Raw genomic sequence first — 14839 nt, forward strand, 5'->3', positions numbered from 1 at the left:
AGCAACCTGGTGTCCCAAGGCATCTGCCTTTGGCTTGGGTTGTAATCCCAGGATCCTGGGATCAAGCCCTGCATCAGGCTCCCCACTTGGCAGAGAGTCTGCTTCTCCTTCTCCCTCTGTCCCTCCTCCTGTTAATGCCTTCTCTCTCTCATTCACTCTGTATCTCAAATAAATAAATAAAATATTTTTTAAATTGAATAGGTGGGAATTTGATTTTGAGGAACAGTAGTTTCTCAGGAGGCCTCTCTCCAAGCTTCATATAGCAACAGATAAAAACAAGTTCCAAAGTAAGCTCATTGTAGAGCCCTGTACTCTGATTGGTGGATTGGTCAAAATTCTCTGCTACAGCGGGCTCTCTCTAGGAAGTGATTATCTCCCCAGGCTTCCCTGTAAAGTATTAATATCAATCACACATGCTGTCCTCAGGTGGCAGAAATCGTGGTTGTGCCCCTGACCCCAGTCTCTCTATATAGCTAAGTGTGATCATTTCCTTGTGTGCAGTTTCAGTGAATCCTATATCTTAGTTACAGCTTTTGTAAACTGTATTTCTTGTGTATATAGTAGCAGTAGTATGCAACCCTACCTAAATAAAAAGCACAAAAGGAAAAACTTTTAAGTAGGGAGGGGTAAATTTTAAATGTCAGATCCAACCTGGAAAAGTTGGAATTTTTATTTTATTCCTACTGATGGCTTTTCAGGATATTTGTTTCTTTAGTGCAAGCTACCTTTTGTTGCCTTTTTTGAAAGAGAACTTTGATCACTATGTGTTTCATTAGCTTCTCCCTGAGAAACACAGCTTACCTTGCATAAGGCCCAGTAAATGTTTTTGTTCTCTCTCTCTCTCTCTCTTTTTTTTTTTAAACAAGCACCTAAGGAAACAGCCTGATGTTACAGTGCTTAGGCTTTAGACAGAATTGGTTTGTCTCCACTCTCTCATTTACCAAACAAGTTACCTTGCCTTTGGGCAAATTACCTAATCTTGTTGAGCTTTTTTACTTTCCTCATCTATAAGATTGCTGTGAGAACCAAATGAGCTCATGTATGAATAGTAAATGAGACAATGGATGCAAAGTGCTGGGCAAAGGGACCTGAATATGGTGGGTCCTAATGTCAGTGTCTTGAGTCATTCAGGTTACAGCTCAGACCCTAAGTCATCTAGGATGGGTGATGGCAAGCATCAGCCCACTTGAGGCAGTGACTGCTCAGAATCACTACTAATTACATTTTGCAGAATTTCCTTTTTTTAAATAGTGAAACCAGTATCAATTTTCATTGTTCTCCAGTACTTTACATTGTTTTCTTATGTCATTTAAGCTGATTTAAATTTAAAATCACAAATCCACTTTACTTTTGCTAATACTAATACACTTGACCACTGGATGTGCTAATGTATTAAAGCACATCATATCTTTTCACATATATTCCAAATGTGGGTATGTACTGATGTGGCCAGTGGTGATTAAGAGGGGTTGGCTCATCAGCAGGAACTTGGAAGTCCAGCGGCGCAAGCTCCATCTTGCCTCAGAGTTGATTTGTAACCAATGACAAGGCATATCACCACCTCCCTTTATGGTTGTCTTCTGTTAGATAATTATTTATTAATTTTTTTGAGATGTTGAAATATAATATGCTGCCAATAGGGAAACAATAGTCATTACTGTGGAAGAGCCTCATGGCAGTTGGAGGAAGGGGCATCAAGCTCCCTTCCCAGATGACTGTGTTTGCCCAGGGCATTCTGTGCCAGGTGTTGCTATGGAGCTGGGGAAAAGAAGATGAAATACAGACATTAACAGCATCTATCAACTTTGGCCTCACCCTGTGAGCTCATTTAAGATCACCCAGGATGCTCACTGTTTGAATGGGTCAAATGTCTAAAAATCAGATAGAAAAAGAAGCCTTTTGAATAAGATAAAAAGATAATGAGAACATTACATATAACTGAAGCGTTAGAATATAAAGTCAATTCATACAGAATTTTCTACTGTTTCTCCATTGTTTGTTTCTGATTTCCCCCAGTAAAAACTTAGAGACTGGGCAGCCTGGGTGGCTCAGCAGTTTTGCGCCACCTTCAGCCCAGGGCCTAATCCTGGAGACCCAGGATCAAGTCCCACATCAGGCTCCCTGCGTGGAGCCTGCTTCTCCCGCTGCCTGTGTCTCTGCCCCTCTCTCTCTCTTGCTCTCTCTCTCTTTCTGTCTCTCATGAATAAATAAATAAAATCTTAAAAAATAAAAAAACTTCGAGACTTTTTCTATGTGGTACTTTGCTGTGAAACCTTGCATAAGACTTAATATCTCTGGACCTTGGTGTTCTTATCTCTAAAATGAAGGCGGAAGTCCCTTCCTGCTTTTTTATATGCTTACACATACCTACAGCTTTCAAAATATAAGTATTACTGCTGATTTGAAGAAACATAGGGCAAAACAGAGTCACTCAAGCTTCCCAGGAGCTGGGGAGTCATCCATGTATGATATGATTCTTTTAAACAAGTTCCTTCAGTACTGAATTTTTCCTTTCCCCAAGAGCTCCATAAAAAATAGTGTTTTCTTGCCAGAGACATCAAGGCCTCAGAACTACTGCCCTCCTTCTATGAACATATTATATGGTTTGTGTTTGGCTTGGGATCTTTTTAACAGACAACCCAGCGCTCCATTCTGAGAGGCTGACTCAGCAGATGTCTTCCAGCACATTCCTGCTCTTTTCAGGATTAAAGTGCCCGTTTGCTGGCAGCTTTGGGGCAGGCTGGGAGCCCACACTGTCTCTCTTCTGTGTGTATCCAAGGCGGGAGAGGCCCTGCAGCATTGCTTCTTTCCCTGATTTGCCATAGACATTTCCTAGAGCCTTTCTCCTAATTCGCAGATGGTCAGAGCTTGAGGCAAGCAGGTCTCTCATTTGTTCATGGCCTGGTTAAGGACCACTCAGGTCCTCTTAATGGTGCTGGTTTGCCCCATGCCTGCCACCCATAGTCCCTGCCCTGTTCCTCATGCCCTCTGATCTGCACCCCTTGGAATTCCCAAGATCTTCTTTCCTCCTTGATTGAAACCCCAATAGAATCTCAAAGGTTTTAGGAGCAAGGTTTGAATCCTTTATTATGGAAAATTTCAATTTTGTGCAAAAGTAGAGAAAACAGTATAATAAACTTCATGGACCCATCACCCGGCTTCACTAATCTTCTCTCATCTACTCCTCCAAACTCTGGATTGTTTTGAAGCAAGTTTCACACTGATGTCTAGTTCCCTTTTTTCAAAATCCTCCCCTCCTTACAATTTACTTGAGAGAAAGACCTAAGTAACTCTCATCCAGGTTTCATTTCACTTAGCCCCAACCACCTCCAATCTCCCAAGCTACCAACCTGCTCACAAGTGAATGCCCCTCTCGTGTCCTCCCATGGCCCCTCTCTGGTGGAACAGCTTCAGGACAGTCCAGTTCCCTTGCCTGGTGAGAGTTCCTCTATAGGATGGCCACTTAGATGGGAAGAGAAGGCTATTTCAAGCATGAGGGGGACAGATTAGAGAAAGTACTGAAGTCACACCTCACTGGCCAGGATAAGATGGGCTTACTTGTTTTTATCCATGCCTAGCCACAACAGACTGGGTAAGACACACTACCCAAGATGAAATGGCAGCGGTGATAGCAAGCTCTAGCTTCATTGCCACCCCACCTGCCTCTTCCCGGAAATGGGTCAGACTGTCCTCCTGTGAAAGATCTAAAGGCTTGTCCTCCCTGTCTCCTATTTTCAGATGCAGTGGCAGAATGTGGAACACGTTGGTGACCAGAGCCCTTATGTCACCTCTGTCATTCTTCACATTAAGCAGAATGTCCCTATCATCCGTGACAACCTAGCTTCCACACGGAAATACTTCACTCAATTCTGCATTAAGTTTGCAAAGTAAGTCCTAGAACATTCATTATTCTTTTTCCCTTTTTTTAGTAGGCTCCATGCTGGGCCTTGAACTCAAGACCCTGAGATCAAGAGTTGGACCTTTGACAAGCTGAGCCACCGGGTACCCCTAGAACATTCTCATCACTGGATTATTTTTTTTTAATATTTTATTTATTCATTCATGAGAGACACACACACAGAGAGAGGCAAGCCAGAAACATAGGCAGAGGGAGAAGCAGGCTCCGTGCAGGGAGCCCAATGTGGGACTCCATCCCGGGTCTCCAGGACCACGCCCTGGGCCGAAAGCAGGCGCTAAAGAGCCATCCAGGGATTCCCTCACTGGGTTATTTTGAATGCCATACTTACCACCAGCATGTTCCCAATCCAGATGTCCCACCATTTAGCTGGGGCTTATTCTGGTGCCTATAGCCATCTAATTTTCTTGTACCCCAAAGAAGAAGAATAAAACTAAATTCACTACTTAAAGTCACAGACAACAGTAAAAGCAATACAGTCAACCACATGAAGACAAACTCAGAAATGAATTGGGGAAACTATGTGGACATAACAGTGTCCCTGCTTCCCCACAGGTTTAGATAATTAAAATTATTGTTTAGTGATTTCATGTATATATTTTGTCTCTTCAACTAGATGATAAGCTTTTTTAGGGTAGGAACCCTCAGTTCTATTTCTTTTAAGCATTCTCTTCCTCCTTCCCCATAGTACTTATTACTGAGGCTGCCAGAATTTATCTGCTTCTGGATATCCTTGAGTCCAGGGAAGGTACTAGAAACAGGGAAGAGCAAGTCAGAGGGTTCCATTGCCAAAGGCAATGAAGTGAACACTTGTGCTGCGTGTCTTCCTAACATGTCCTCATGTGTGGCCATTACTGGTCTGAAGTTTGGAAGTGGGGAAATGGTTTGTTCCTTTGCCAGTCAGCATCTGGCTGTAGCACTGTTTCCTCTGAGACCAGGCAGTGTAGAAGGCCAATGCCTCCTCTGACCAGCAAGCAAACAAGCATTTTGGCACATGTCTCAAGGAAGGGCTTCAGGAAGGTCAGCCTATTCCAAGCTACTGTATTTAAGTTGTCCTCATCCAAGTCCCAAGGGGGGATTTAGGGCTCCAGGCTTCTGTCTTCTCCAAATCTTTCCTGTTTTGTATTCAATTAAGGCTTTCTCTCTCCCTCACAAATAAATCCCTAAGGAACAACAATTATGGAGGGGTTTGTGGCATAAGCTTCAGTTTCCAGTTTGTCAAGAAAGGATCAAGTGGACTCTCCAGGGAGGCATTAATGTTTGCAATATGGCAGATGAACCAGGAATTGATATTCCCTTCACTCTCTGAGTGCTCATCAGTGTGTGTTAAAAGCATTGCTGATAAATCACGTTGTGACACTCCCATACCTTTGGTAAAAACAGTATCTTTGTAAAATTTTATTGTGGCCAGAAATCTCCAGTGTGGTTGCACAAAGGTCCAACTGAGCTCATATTAAAGTGAGTAAAGGGTCCATTTGCTTAGCTAGCCCCAGCATCAGCCTCACATTCTCTCAGAGCCCTTTAATTTTTTTTACTATGCTCATATTGGGTGAGCTAGGAATAGGATGCCCATCTCTCACATCTGGAAAAGTTTACCTCTGATAGAAAAAGTGGTTTTCTGATTTAATCCATGGTACCCTCTCATCCTTGTAAAATCCCAGCCAAGAGTAGAAACCTCAGAGGTAGTGCTGTGGGAAGATCCATCCCCAGCAAGAGTAATAGTTGCTACCATCCCACAGGCTGGAGAAGCCCTGGGCAGTTACCTATCAGTTACCCATCATATTGCCGAGAATTCTCTCCTCCCGTCTACCCCCCACCTGTGACATGTTTCTGGTCCCTATATTTTCCTCACCCCACTCTTGCAGACCAGCACATAGAGCCAGTTCAAGGGTACAACCAAAGCCTACTTGAGATAGAAGTGACTTAGGTTATAAACTGCGTGTACTATTGCAATTAGTCATGAATTCAATCTCACATTACCTGTTTGGCCTGGCTCTGGTTTAGAGCCCTGAAGAATCCCTTCTACATGGTCCCTGTTCTCCTTGATCAGCAAGCATCCCCCTAGATCTGATCTCTGGAGTTTATGTTTCTTTCCCTTTAACTTTCTTTCTTATCTCACCAATGCAAAGCCATGGATGTTTCCTTTTGCCTCCATCTGGTCTCTGAAGCACAACAGTATTTCCTATTTTGACATCAAGATCACCCTTGATTAAAACTACTATTTGAGGGCAGCCCAGGTGGCTCAGCAGTTTAGCGCCTGCCTTCGGCCCAGGGCGTGATCCTGGAGTCCCAGGATCGAGTCCCACACTGGGCTCCCTGCATGGAGCCTGCTTGTGTCTCTGCCGCCCCCCCCCCCAATAAATAAATAAATAGATAGATAGATAGATAGATAGATAGATAAATAAATAAATAAAATCTTAAAAAAACAACTACTATTTGAGGGATGCCTGGGTGGCTCAGTTGATTGAGTGTCTGACTCTTGGTTGCAGTCAGGTCATGATCTCAAAGTTATGGGAGTCTAGTTGGACTCTGCACTCAGTGGGGAGTCCACTTGAGATTCTCTCTCTCTGGCTCCCTCTGCCCCTCTCCACGTCTCAAATGAATAAATAAATATTTTAAAACAAACCCTGCTATTTGAACCATAAGCAGCCTCCCTCATCTACTAAGCTGATTCTCTTCCATTCAGTAATGGGGATAATAAGACAAATCTCTTAATAGTGGTTTTGAAGATAAAAATGAAAAGTCACGTATAAACTTCCTGGTAAAGTGCTGGTACCAAGCTGACATCAAAAAGTGGCAACTGCTACCATTTTAGTTTGTTACTCTTTATTCTTTATTCAACATGCAGCCATTTGAACACCTGCTATGTTCCAGACACAGAATTAAATGCTTTGGCTTACTAGATATGGTCCCTTAAAATCAGGTAAAGGGAAATAAACACCCAAGCAAATAGGTACAGAAAAGAAGTTACATGCTAGGCTGGAGGTCTGTGGACTCTATGTAGAGTACGGTAGAGGTGACTGAGGAAAGGCTTCATAAGGAGAGAGGTCCTTGAGCGGGGTGCAAGAGATGTGTGTCTACTGATCCACAAGGCCATAATGAAGGGCATTCTGCACACAGGGAGCAGTGTAAGCAAAGGCATAAAGGCAGTGTTACATAGCTGGCAGAATCAAGCATAGGGTGCCACAGCTTAGCATGCTAAGGCTAAGGATGGAAAATAAGACAATCAAGGAAGGCCTTGTCTGCAGCCATTACAAGAATTTTAAATCAGGGAAGGTCTTGAGCATATTTGCATCTGCAATAAATACCTTTGGCAGCTGATAATTAGAAAAGAGGAGGCTGAAGACAGCAAGACCAGTTAGGAAACATTTGAAGCAGCTGTGGTAGGTTTGATCAGGAGATGGGGTAAGGGGGTTCAGGGGAAGGGCTGAGAACTGATTGGATGTTGGGGTGGAAGGCCAAGGGAGCAGTCTCGGCAAACTCATGGTTTCTGGCTTGGATGACTGGATAGATGAGATCGGGTCCACTGAGCCTGCGTTCTAGGGTGGGGCTGAGTCCTGGATATACTAGAGCTGAGGTGCCAGTGCTATTCCAGTGAGGTGTCTGAGGTGTCTGGTACTTCTTTGAGTATTTGAGCAGGCACGAATGTGTAGAGGGATTGGAGAAAGTGAAGTCATGGCACTGAGAGCAGCTTTTGAAGAGTGGGAGAGGAGGGTGCTAGCCAGCCTTTTTATCTTGACTTCCAGATCCTGTTTTATTATCCTTCCTTGTTCATGGACCCTATGCTCTCCTGGTCAGTCCACTCTGGGCCTAGCCATGATTATAGGCATTTCTCTCCCACACCTTCCATTCTGCACCTGTACAACTCAGCTTTCCCTATTCAGGCCCTGCAGTTTTTTCTAAAAAGCCCTCCTGGTCTATTAAAATTATTCTCCTGGAGGGATCCCTGGGTGGTGCAGCCGTTTGGTGCCTGCCTTTGGCCCAGGGCGCGATCCTGGAGACCCGGGATCGAATCCCACGTCAGGCTCCCAGTGCATGGAACCTGCTTCTCCCTCTGCCTGTGTCTCTGCCTCTCTCTCTCTCTGTGTGACTATCATAAATAAATTTTTAAAAAATAAAATAAATAAAATAAAATAAAATAATTCTCCTGGAGTGCCTGGGTGGCTCAGTTGGTTAAGTATCTTCTGTTGGCTTGGGTCATGATCCCAGGGTCCTGGGATGTACCCCAAGTTGGGCTTCCTGCTTAGTATGGAGTCTGCTTCTCTTTCTGCCTCTCCCCTCCATTCCTGCTCTTTCAAGTGAATAAATAAAATCTTTTTTAAATAAAAAAGTAAAAATATAAAATTATTCTCCCTTTTTCAAATCTGCTTGCCCTTTCATCCTCAGTAAATTTTTCAGGGATCATGTATTTTTTCCCCTTGTTCTGACAGTTACCGCCTCAGTAATTAGTTTCTATCTTTGTGTTTAACATCCTCTAGCTATCTCACTGTCATATCTATTAGGGTGTTTTCAGCTGTTAGTAATAGAAGCCCTTACTTAAACTCACTTAAACATAAGATTAAGTTTGTATCTCGTATAACCAGAAGGTCCCAGGTAGGACACATCCAAAGATGGTTGATTCAGTGGTTCAGCAATGTCATTAAGGACCCAAGTTCCTTACTCTACCCTGCTCTTCTTGAGGCTGACTTCATCCTTAGTATGGTGGTAAAATGTCAGCTGTAGATGCTCTATCCAAACATAAGAATACCCTGAAGAAGGAGAGAAAGTCTTCCCTGCCACTCAGTGAAGTCCATTCCTTCAATCTGATTGGCTGGCTTAGATCATGTCCCCACCTCAGGACCCACAATAGTCAACAAGAAATGCCATGTTCTGACTGGCTGAGGCTAATTAGAATTTACGTCTGCAGTTTAGTAGAGAACAACTTTTCCCCAGCATCCAAAAACCACATATACCTAAATAAAACCAAGTTTTGGCTGCAAAGAAAGAAAACAATGGGTGCTGGGAGGCCACAGTAGTGTCTACCTCCATTTCTCAGCTTTCTTATAGAAAGAAGTGCGGCCTCAAAAAAAAGTTTCTGCAGTTCTTTACCAAAGAGAGAATAAGCCTGGGTGCCTGGGTGGCTCGCTCAGTCAGTTAAGTGTCTGACTCTTGATTTCAACTCAGGTAATGATCTCATGGTCCTGAGATCGAGTCCCATGTTGTGCTCTGCCCTCAGCATAGAGTTGGCTTGTCCCTATCCCTCTGCTCCTTTCCCCACTTGTGCATGCTATCTCAATCAATCAATCAATCAATCAATAAATAAAATCTTTAAAGAGAGAGAATAAGCCTAATTTGCCTTCTTTTTTTATCCACAGCTCCTTCATTCCCAAGTTCATCACCCACCTCTTCAAGTGCAAGCCAATTAGCATGGTGGGAGCAGAACAGGTGAGGTAAATTGGTACAGGGCCTTTTTCTTACAGCTTTTGTCATAAGTCATATACAAACCTTTCCAGTAGGGATTTACTCTGGAGAAATAAAATTGCTGATTTCCCCTGTCTGGGGACAGGAGGATGATCTGGCAGCTTAATTCATCCACTTATTTAAAACATTTTTGTTGCACCTGCTAAGTACCCAGGCATTCCACTGGGTGCAGGTTGTACCGCAGTGAACAAGACAGAAAAGATCTCTTCTTCGTGGTGCTCACATACAAGTAAGAAGAGAAGGTAAGATGTGAATTAACAAATGAGAAGATAGTTTTGGTTTGTTTGTTTTTAAGATTGTATTTATTTATTCATGAGAGACACAGAGAGAGAGAGAGGCAGAGACATAGGCAGAGAGAGAAGCAGGCTCCATGCAGGGAGCTGGATGTGGGACTCAATCCCAGGTCTCCAGGATCTTTGGCCAAAGGCAGACGCCTAACTGCTGTGCCACCCAGGCGTCCTGAGAAGATTTAACTTATGTTAAAAGGTATAAAGCTAGGATCTGTGAGAGAATATCTTAGGAGCATGTAGGAGTAATAAGTTTAGATTGGTTGCTCCGAGAAGGCTCCTCTGAGAGCTGGCTCTTGAGAAGAACTAGGAGAAAAAAAGCCAGGCAGAGGGAGCAGCAAAGGCTCCTCTGGATTATTTTGGATCCTATAGTAGTGGCTGGCCAGATACCACTTCAGAGTAGCAAGCAAAGAAAGGCTTATCTTTTTGGTACCGAGAACTGTTCACCTCCTCCCAGAAGCCTTCCTTGATCAGCCCCACTCCGTTCACTTGAATGCTGTGCTTCAAGATAGCTCCTCACAGGTTGTGTCACCTGAACACTGATGAGTTGAGTTATATGCTACAGCAGAGTCACCTCTTTTCAACTACCACCTATTTCAGACTTTCTGAAATTTGAGCAGCTTGAATGTGGAGAACATTTTAAGCTACTTTATTTTTTTTTTAATTTTATTTATTTATTTATTTATGATAGTCATACAGAGAGAGAGAGAGAGAGGCAGAGACACAGGCAGAGGGAGAAGCAGGCTCCATGCACCGGGAGCCCGACGTGGGATTCGATCCCGGGTCTCCAGGATCGCGCCCTGGGCCAAAGGCAGGCGCCAAACCACTGCGCCACCCAGGGATCCCTTAAGCTACTTTAGAAACAAAACAAAACAAAATAAAATAGTCAGCCCCTAATTCTTGACAAATACCTGTTTAGATACAAGCTATTCATATACTGATCATAAATGATTCTTCTATATTCATTAAAATAAATCCTCCCTAGACCTGTATGTAGCAACATTTAACCTGTTCCAATTACTTTTTATATTTGAAAGAACTCCCAACCACATTTTAAAGCAAGTTTACATAATACAAGACATTTCCATAAGTCTTGCTCTTCCACCAAATTAGTTGACTTGGCAGAGGCTCCACTCTTTCCCAGCTCAGTAACTTGCCCTCACCCTGGGCCCTCAGCTTTGCTGAGCTGAGTCACACCTCAGGAAGATGGCAAGTGAGCATGTGCCCCAGGGCATCATGGATCTCTCGTGAAGTATCAAAGCTGGACATGTAATAGCTGTGAATATCAGGAATCTCTTGGATCTGATACATGCACGCTGTCTTACAGGCTTTTTGTAAGGCTCTCACCTTCCTAGCTTATGAAAAAGCAGTATGGTGTGAGCATGAAGATCCTGGGGTCCAGGTTCATGAAGGTCTGCCACTGAATTCTAGCTCTGCAACATAACAACTGTTTGTCCTTTGACAAACCTCCCAGCACATTAGTTTCCTCATCTATAAAATGGGAATAATCATGGTACCACCTTACAGGGTATCGTGAGGATTAAACAAGATAGTGCACGTAAAGTGCTGGATGCAACATCTGGCACATACTAAGCCCTCAACAAATGCCAGCTCTTACTAATTTTAGGCTTGCTCAGACCAAGAACATAACTTTGTTTCTGCTTTCAGTAACCATCTTACCTGGTATGACATCTAGTTGCTAATTGCTGCAGGCTGTCTGGATGACCAACTTTAAAAGCCAGTCAAAAGTATTGTCTCAGAAAACTTCCTGGGAGGTTGCCTGGATTCAGACAGACACTGACCAACTGTGTCTGACTGTAGAGTTTCAGTGTTTTGAAATTCTTGCCTCTTGAATGCTGTAAGCATAGAATTAATTCTCTCCATTGGAAACAGCAGAATAATGCCCCGGCATGTCTCCAGTTTCATTAGCACACTTTCACTGGGAATTTATTCTGTTTACTTCGCTGTTGTGCATAATCAGAGAGGATGTGGAGTAATGATTTGTGTATCTAAGAGAAGCTTTAGAGTTATGAGTTACTAACTTTCTGTCTCCAGGCAGAAGCCACTGGAACATAATAATGTTGACTCTTTGGGAACATATTTTCATGAGTTTGCAGCTTTGTCTGGGCCATGCTAGCTGATTTAGTGCCTAATAACCATGATATTTTCATATTGTCACATAAATCCAATACCATATCTATGTTCCTCAGATTTTCTCTTCTTCAAAAGAATGTTAAAATAATCAGCTTGGAGTCAAAGCACATATTTTCAGAAAAATACCAGTTTGGCCAGTATTAACTTCTGCTTTGAGATGTGGATGAGAAAACCATCTGTGAAGCTGGGATTTTACTTTGTTCACCAGGCAAATGGGAGTGGGTAATAGGGGAGCCCAGCCTGGAAGAGGATATGGGTAGGAACTGAAGGGCAGTGTGACCCTTGATGGATTCCTACATGAAGTTCAGGTTTGGCCAGGTACATGGCTTGCCCCGAGTATCTGGGCTTAGAAACCTAAGCAGTCATATAGCTGTAGACATGATTACTCGGGCAGCAGAACCATAGGAATCAGTTAATTAACAAGGACTGCAACAGATTCTGATTCAGGTCTTGTAGCACCTCTAATCCAAGCTTTAACAAAAGCTGTGGAATTGAAACTAAGATTTAGCCTAATCTCAGCTGCCTTTGCTTGATCACAAAGGCACTAGATCCTAAATTTAGATTACCTCCAGCACTTGTGCAGAAAATAGGAAAGGAGACATTTTCCTGCTCTTTATTCTCTTCCTGATTTATTCTCTTCCTGATTACTACAAAGTGAATTATTTATCTGTGGGCCCCAGAGTCCTCTTGAGCAATTGCAAGGGCACATGGAACTGAACCATACTGATATTTATAATACTTCTTCCTAGATAGTGATCTTTCAGAGAATCTTATGGGATTTGCAGGGTCATTAATTAGTCTTATGGCGATGGTATCTGTGACTGAGCACACAGTAGAAATAGAATCCATTTGCACAAATTTACCATGGAGAAAGCAGCACAATATGGTGTGGGAAAAAGGAGCCTGAGACTTGGGGTCCAGTCGTCACTCTGCTGTTAATGATCCCTGTGATCATGAGCCATTGCTTCCCTACTCTGGGTTCGGTTTCCTCATACATTAAGAGAGCACTGAATCAGACTCTCACTTGCCCCTTCTAAATCTGTCATTTATGGACTCTAAAATATATTGAGCAATAAATCGCCTGTGAAGTTAGTTTCTTTTATATTATCTTTATATACATATCGACCTTGTTTTCATTGTGGTAAAACATATAAAATTGAACATTTTAACCATTTTTAAGTGCACAGTAGTATTAAGTATATTCACATTGTTGTGTAACCATCCACTAGACCTTTTCATCTTCTTAAACTGAAACTCCATTCCCCATTAAACAGTAACTTCCCATTCCCTCCTGGCTGCCACCATTCTACTTCCTATCCCTATGGATATGACTGTTCTACATACCTCATATGAGTAGAATGGTACAGTATCTGTCCTTTTGTGCCTGGTTTATTTCACTTAGTATATCTTCAGGGTTTATCCATTTTTCAAAATTTCTTTCCTTGTTAAGACTGAGTAATATAAAAAAAAAAAGACTGAGTAATATTCCATCATTATATATATATATATATATATATATATATATATATATTCACACACACTACATTGTGACCATATTGACTTTAAAAATTCACGTAATTCAAAACCATATGGAAAAAATATTTAAGGCAAAATTTAGACTTTTTTTTTTTAAGCCCAACACCAAGGAAAATAAGATGGTTATTCTTGGGCACAGTTCTCAGTAGATCTCCTAAGTGTGGCCATGTGTTTTTACGTACCCCTTTAAAAAAAAAAAAAAAAAAAAAAGTTTAAAAAAGCAAAAAAAAATTTTTAATTTAAAAAGCAAAAAATAAATAAATAAAAAGCAAGTGGATTGATAACAGTGTAATACCCATAAGCAATAGTGGTTTTTTTTAAGATTTTATTTATTCATGAGAGACACAGAGAGAGAGAGAAAGAGAGAGAATTAGAGTGAGAGTGAGAGAGAGGCAGAGACACAAGCAGAGGGAGAAGCAGGCTCCATGCAGAGAGCCTGATGTGGGACTTGATCCCGGGACTCCGGGATCACACCCTGGGCTGAAGACAGGTGCTAAACTGCTGAGCCACCCAGGGATCCCCATTATGTTTATTTTTTTGAATATTTTGTTTATTTATTTGAGAGGGAGAGCGACAGAGGTAGCAAGAGAGTGCACAAGCAGGGAGGAGAGGGAGAAGCAAGCTCCCCACTGATCAGGAAGCCTGACTTGGGGCTCGATCCCAGGACCCTGGAATCATGACCTGAGCCAAAGGTAGACACTCAACCGACTGAGCCACCCAGGCGCCCCCATAGGCAATAGACTTAAAAACATCACCATCAACTCAGCAAAGTAGAATAGAAGATGATTGAATCTGATAAAAGTTATATACAGAAACTTAGGAGAGGGTGTGCATTAGAAAGCTAAATCCATTTGTCAGAATTAAACAGTAAGAATTGTACATTCAAATACATTCAAATTTTACCTAAAAAAAAAAAAAATTAAGTGAAGGATAGAGAGTGATGACAGCAGAGTTTCTCACCCTCTGCACTATTGACATCTTGGGCCAGAGAACCTTTCGCTGTGGGGCTGTCCTGTGCATCGTGGGATGCTTAGCAGTGCCCCTCACCATGACCCACTAGCTGCCAGCAACACCCTTCCAATTTTGACAAGAAAAATATCTCCAGACATTGCCAAACATCTGAGCACGAGTGAGAGTATAGTGAAACCACCCCCGTGAGAGCCACTGGATTAGAGGCATAGATGCAGTGTGATGAGAATGACATGTCTTTGGTGGTAGCAGCTGAATGATGAGTGCAATAAGGAGTCATTATCTTATTCTGTTTACCTCATATGTGTTTAAAACTCTCCATTATAACCAAATTTACCAAAAAATAACAGTGGTGTTACCCCACTCATGAGTAATCCAAAATAAAATTTTAAGAATTGACATAAAACCCCATGCATCCTGAAATTAAACTGGTTTCCTTCTAGATTTTCTGATTGTAGAACTTATGTACTTGGGTGCCTGGGTGGCTCAGTCAGTTAAGCGTCCAATTCCTGATCTC

At 42.4% G+C, this 14839-nt stretch overlaps 1 protein-coding gene across 3 annotated transcripts in view; it reads left to right on the forward strand.

Moving 5' to 3' along the window:
- VPS53 (VPS53 subunit of GARP complex) overlaps window positions 1-14839 on the forward strand; it is a 140421-nt gene that overhangs the window by 111594 nt on the left and 13988 nt on the right. For all 3 annotated transcript variants that reach the window (XM_026016052.2, XM_072747920.1, XM_072747919.1), the window contains 2 exons: window positions 3739-3887; window positions 9271-9340. In XM_026016052.2, the coding sequence (XP_025871837.1) occupies window positions 3739-3887; window positions 9271-9340 (219 nt within the window). The remainder of the gene's footprint in view (window positions 1-3738; window positions 3888-9270; window positions 9341-14839) is intronic.

Source organism: Vulpes vulpes, chromosome 2 (assembly GCF_048418805.1).
Source record: "Vulpes vulpes isolate BD-2025 chromosome 2, VulVul3, whole genome shotgun sequence".
Taxonomy (NCBI): Eukaryota; Metazoa; Chordata; class Mammalia; order Carnivora; family Canidae; genus Vulpes; species Vulpes vulpes.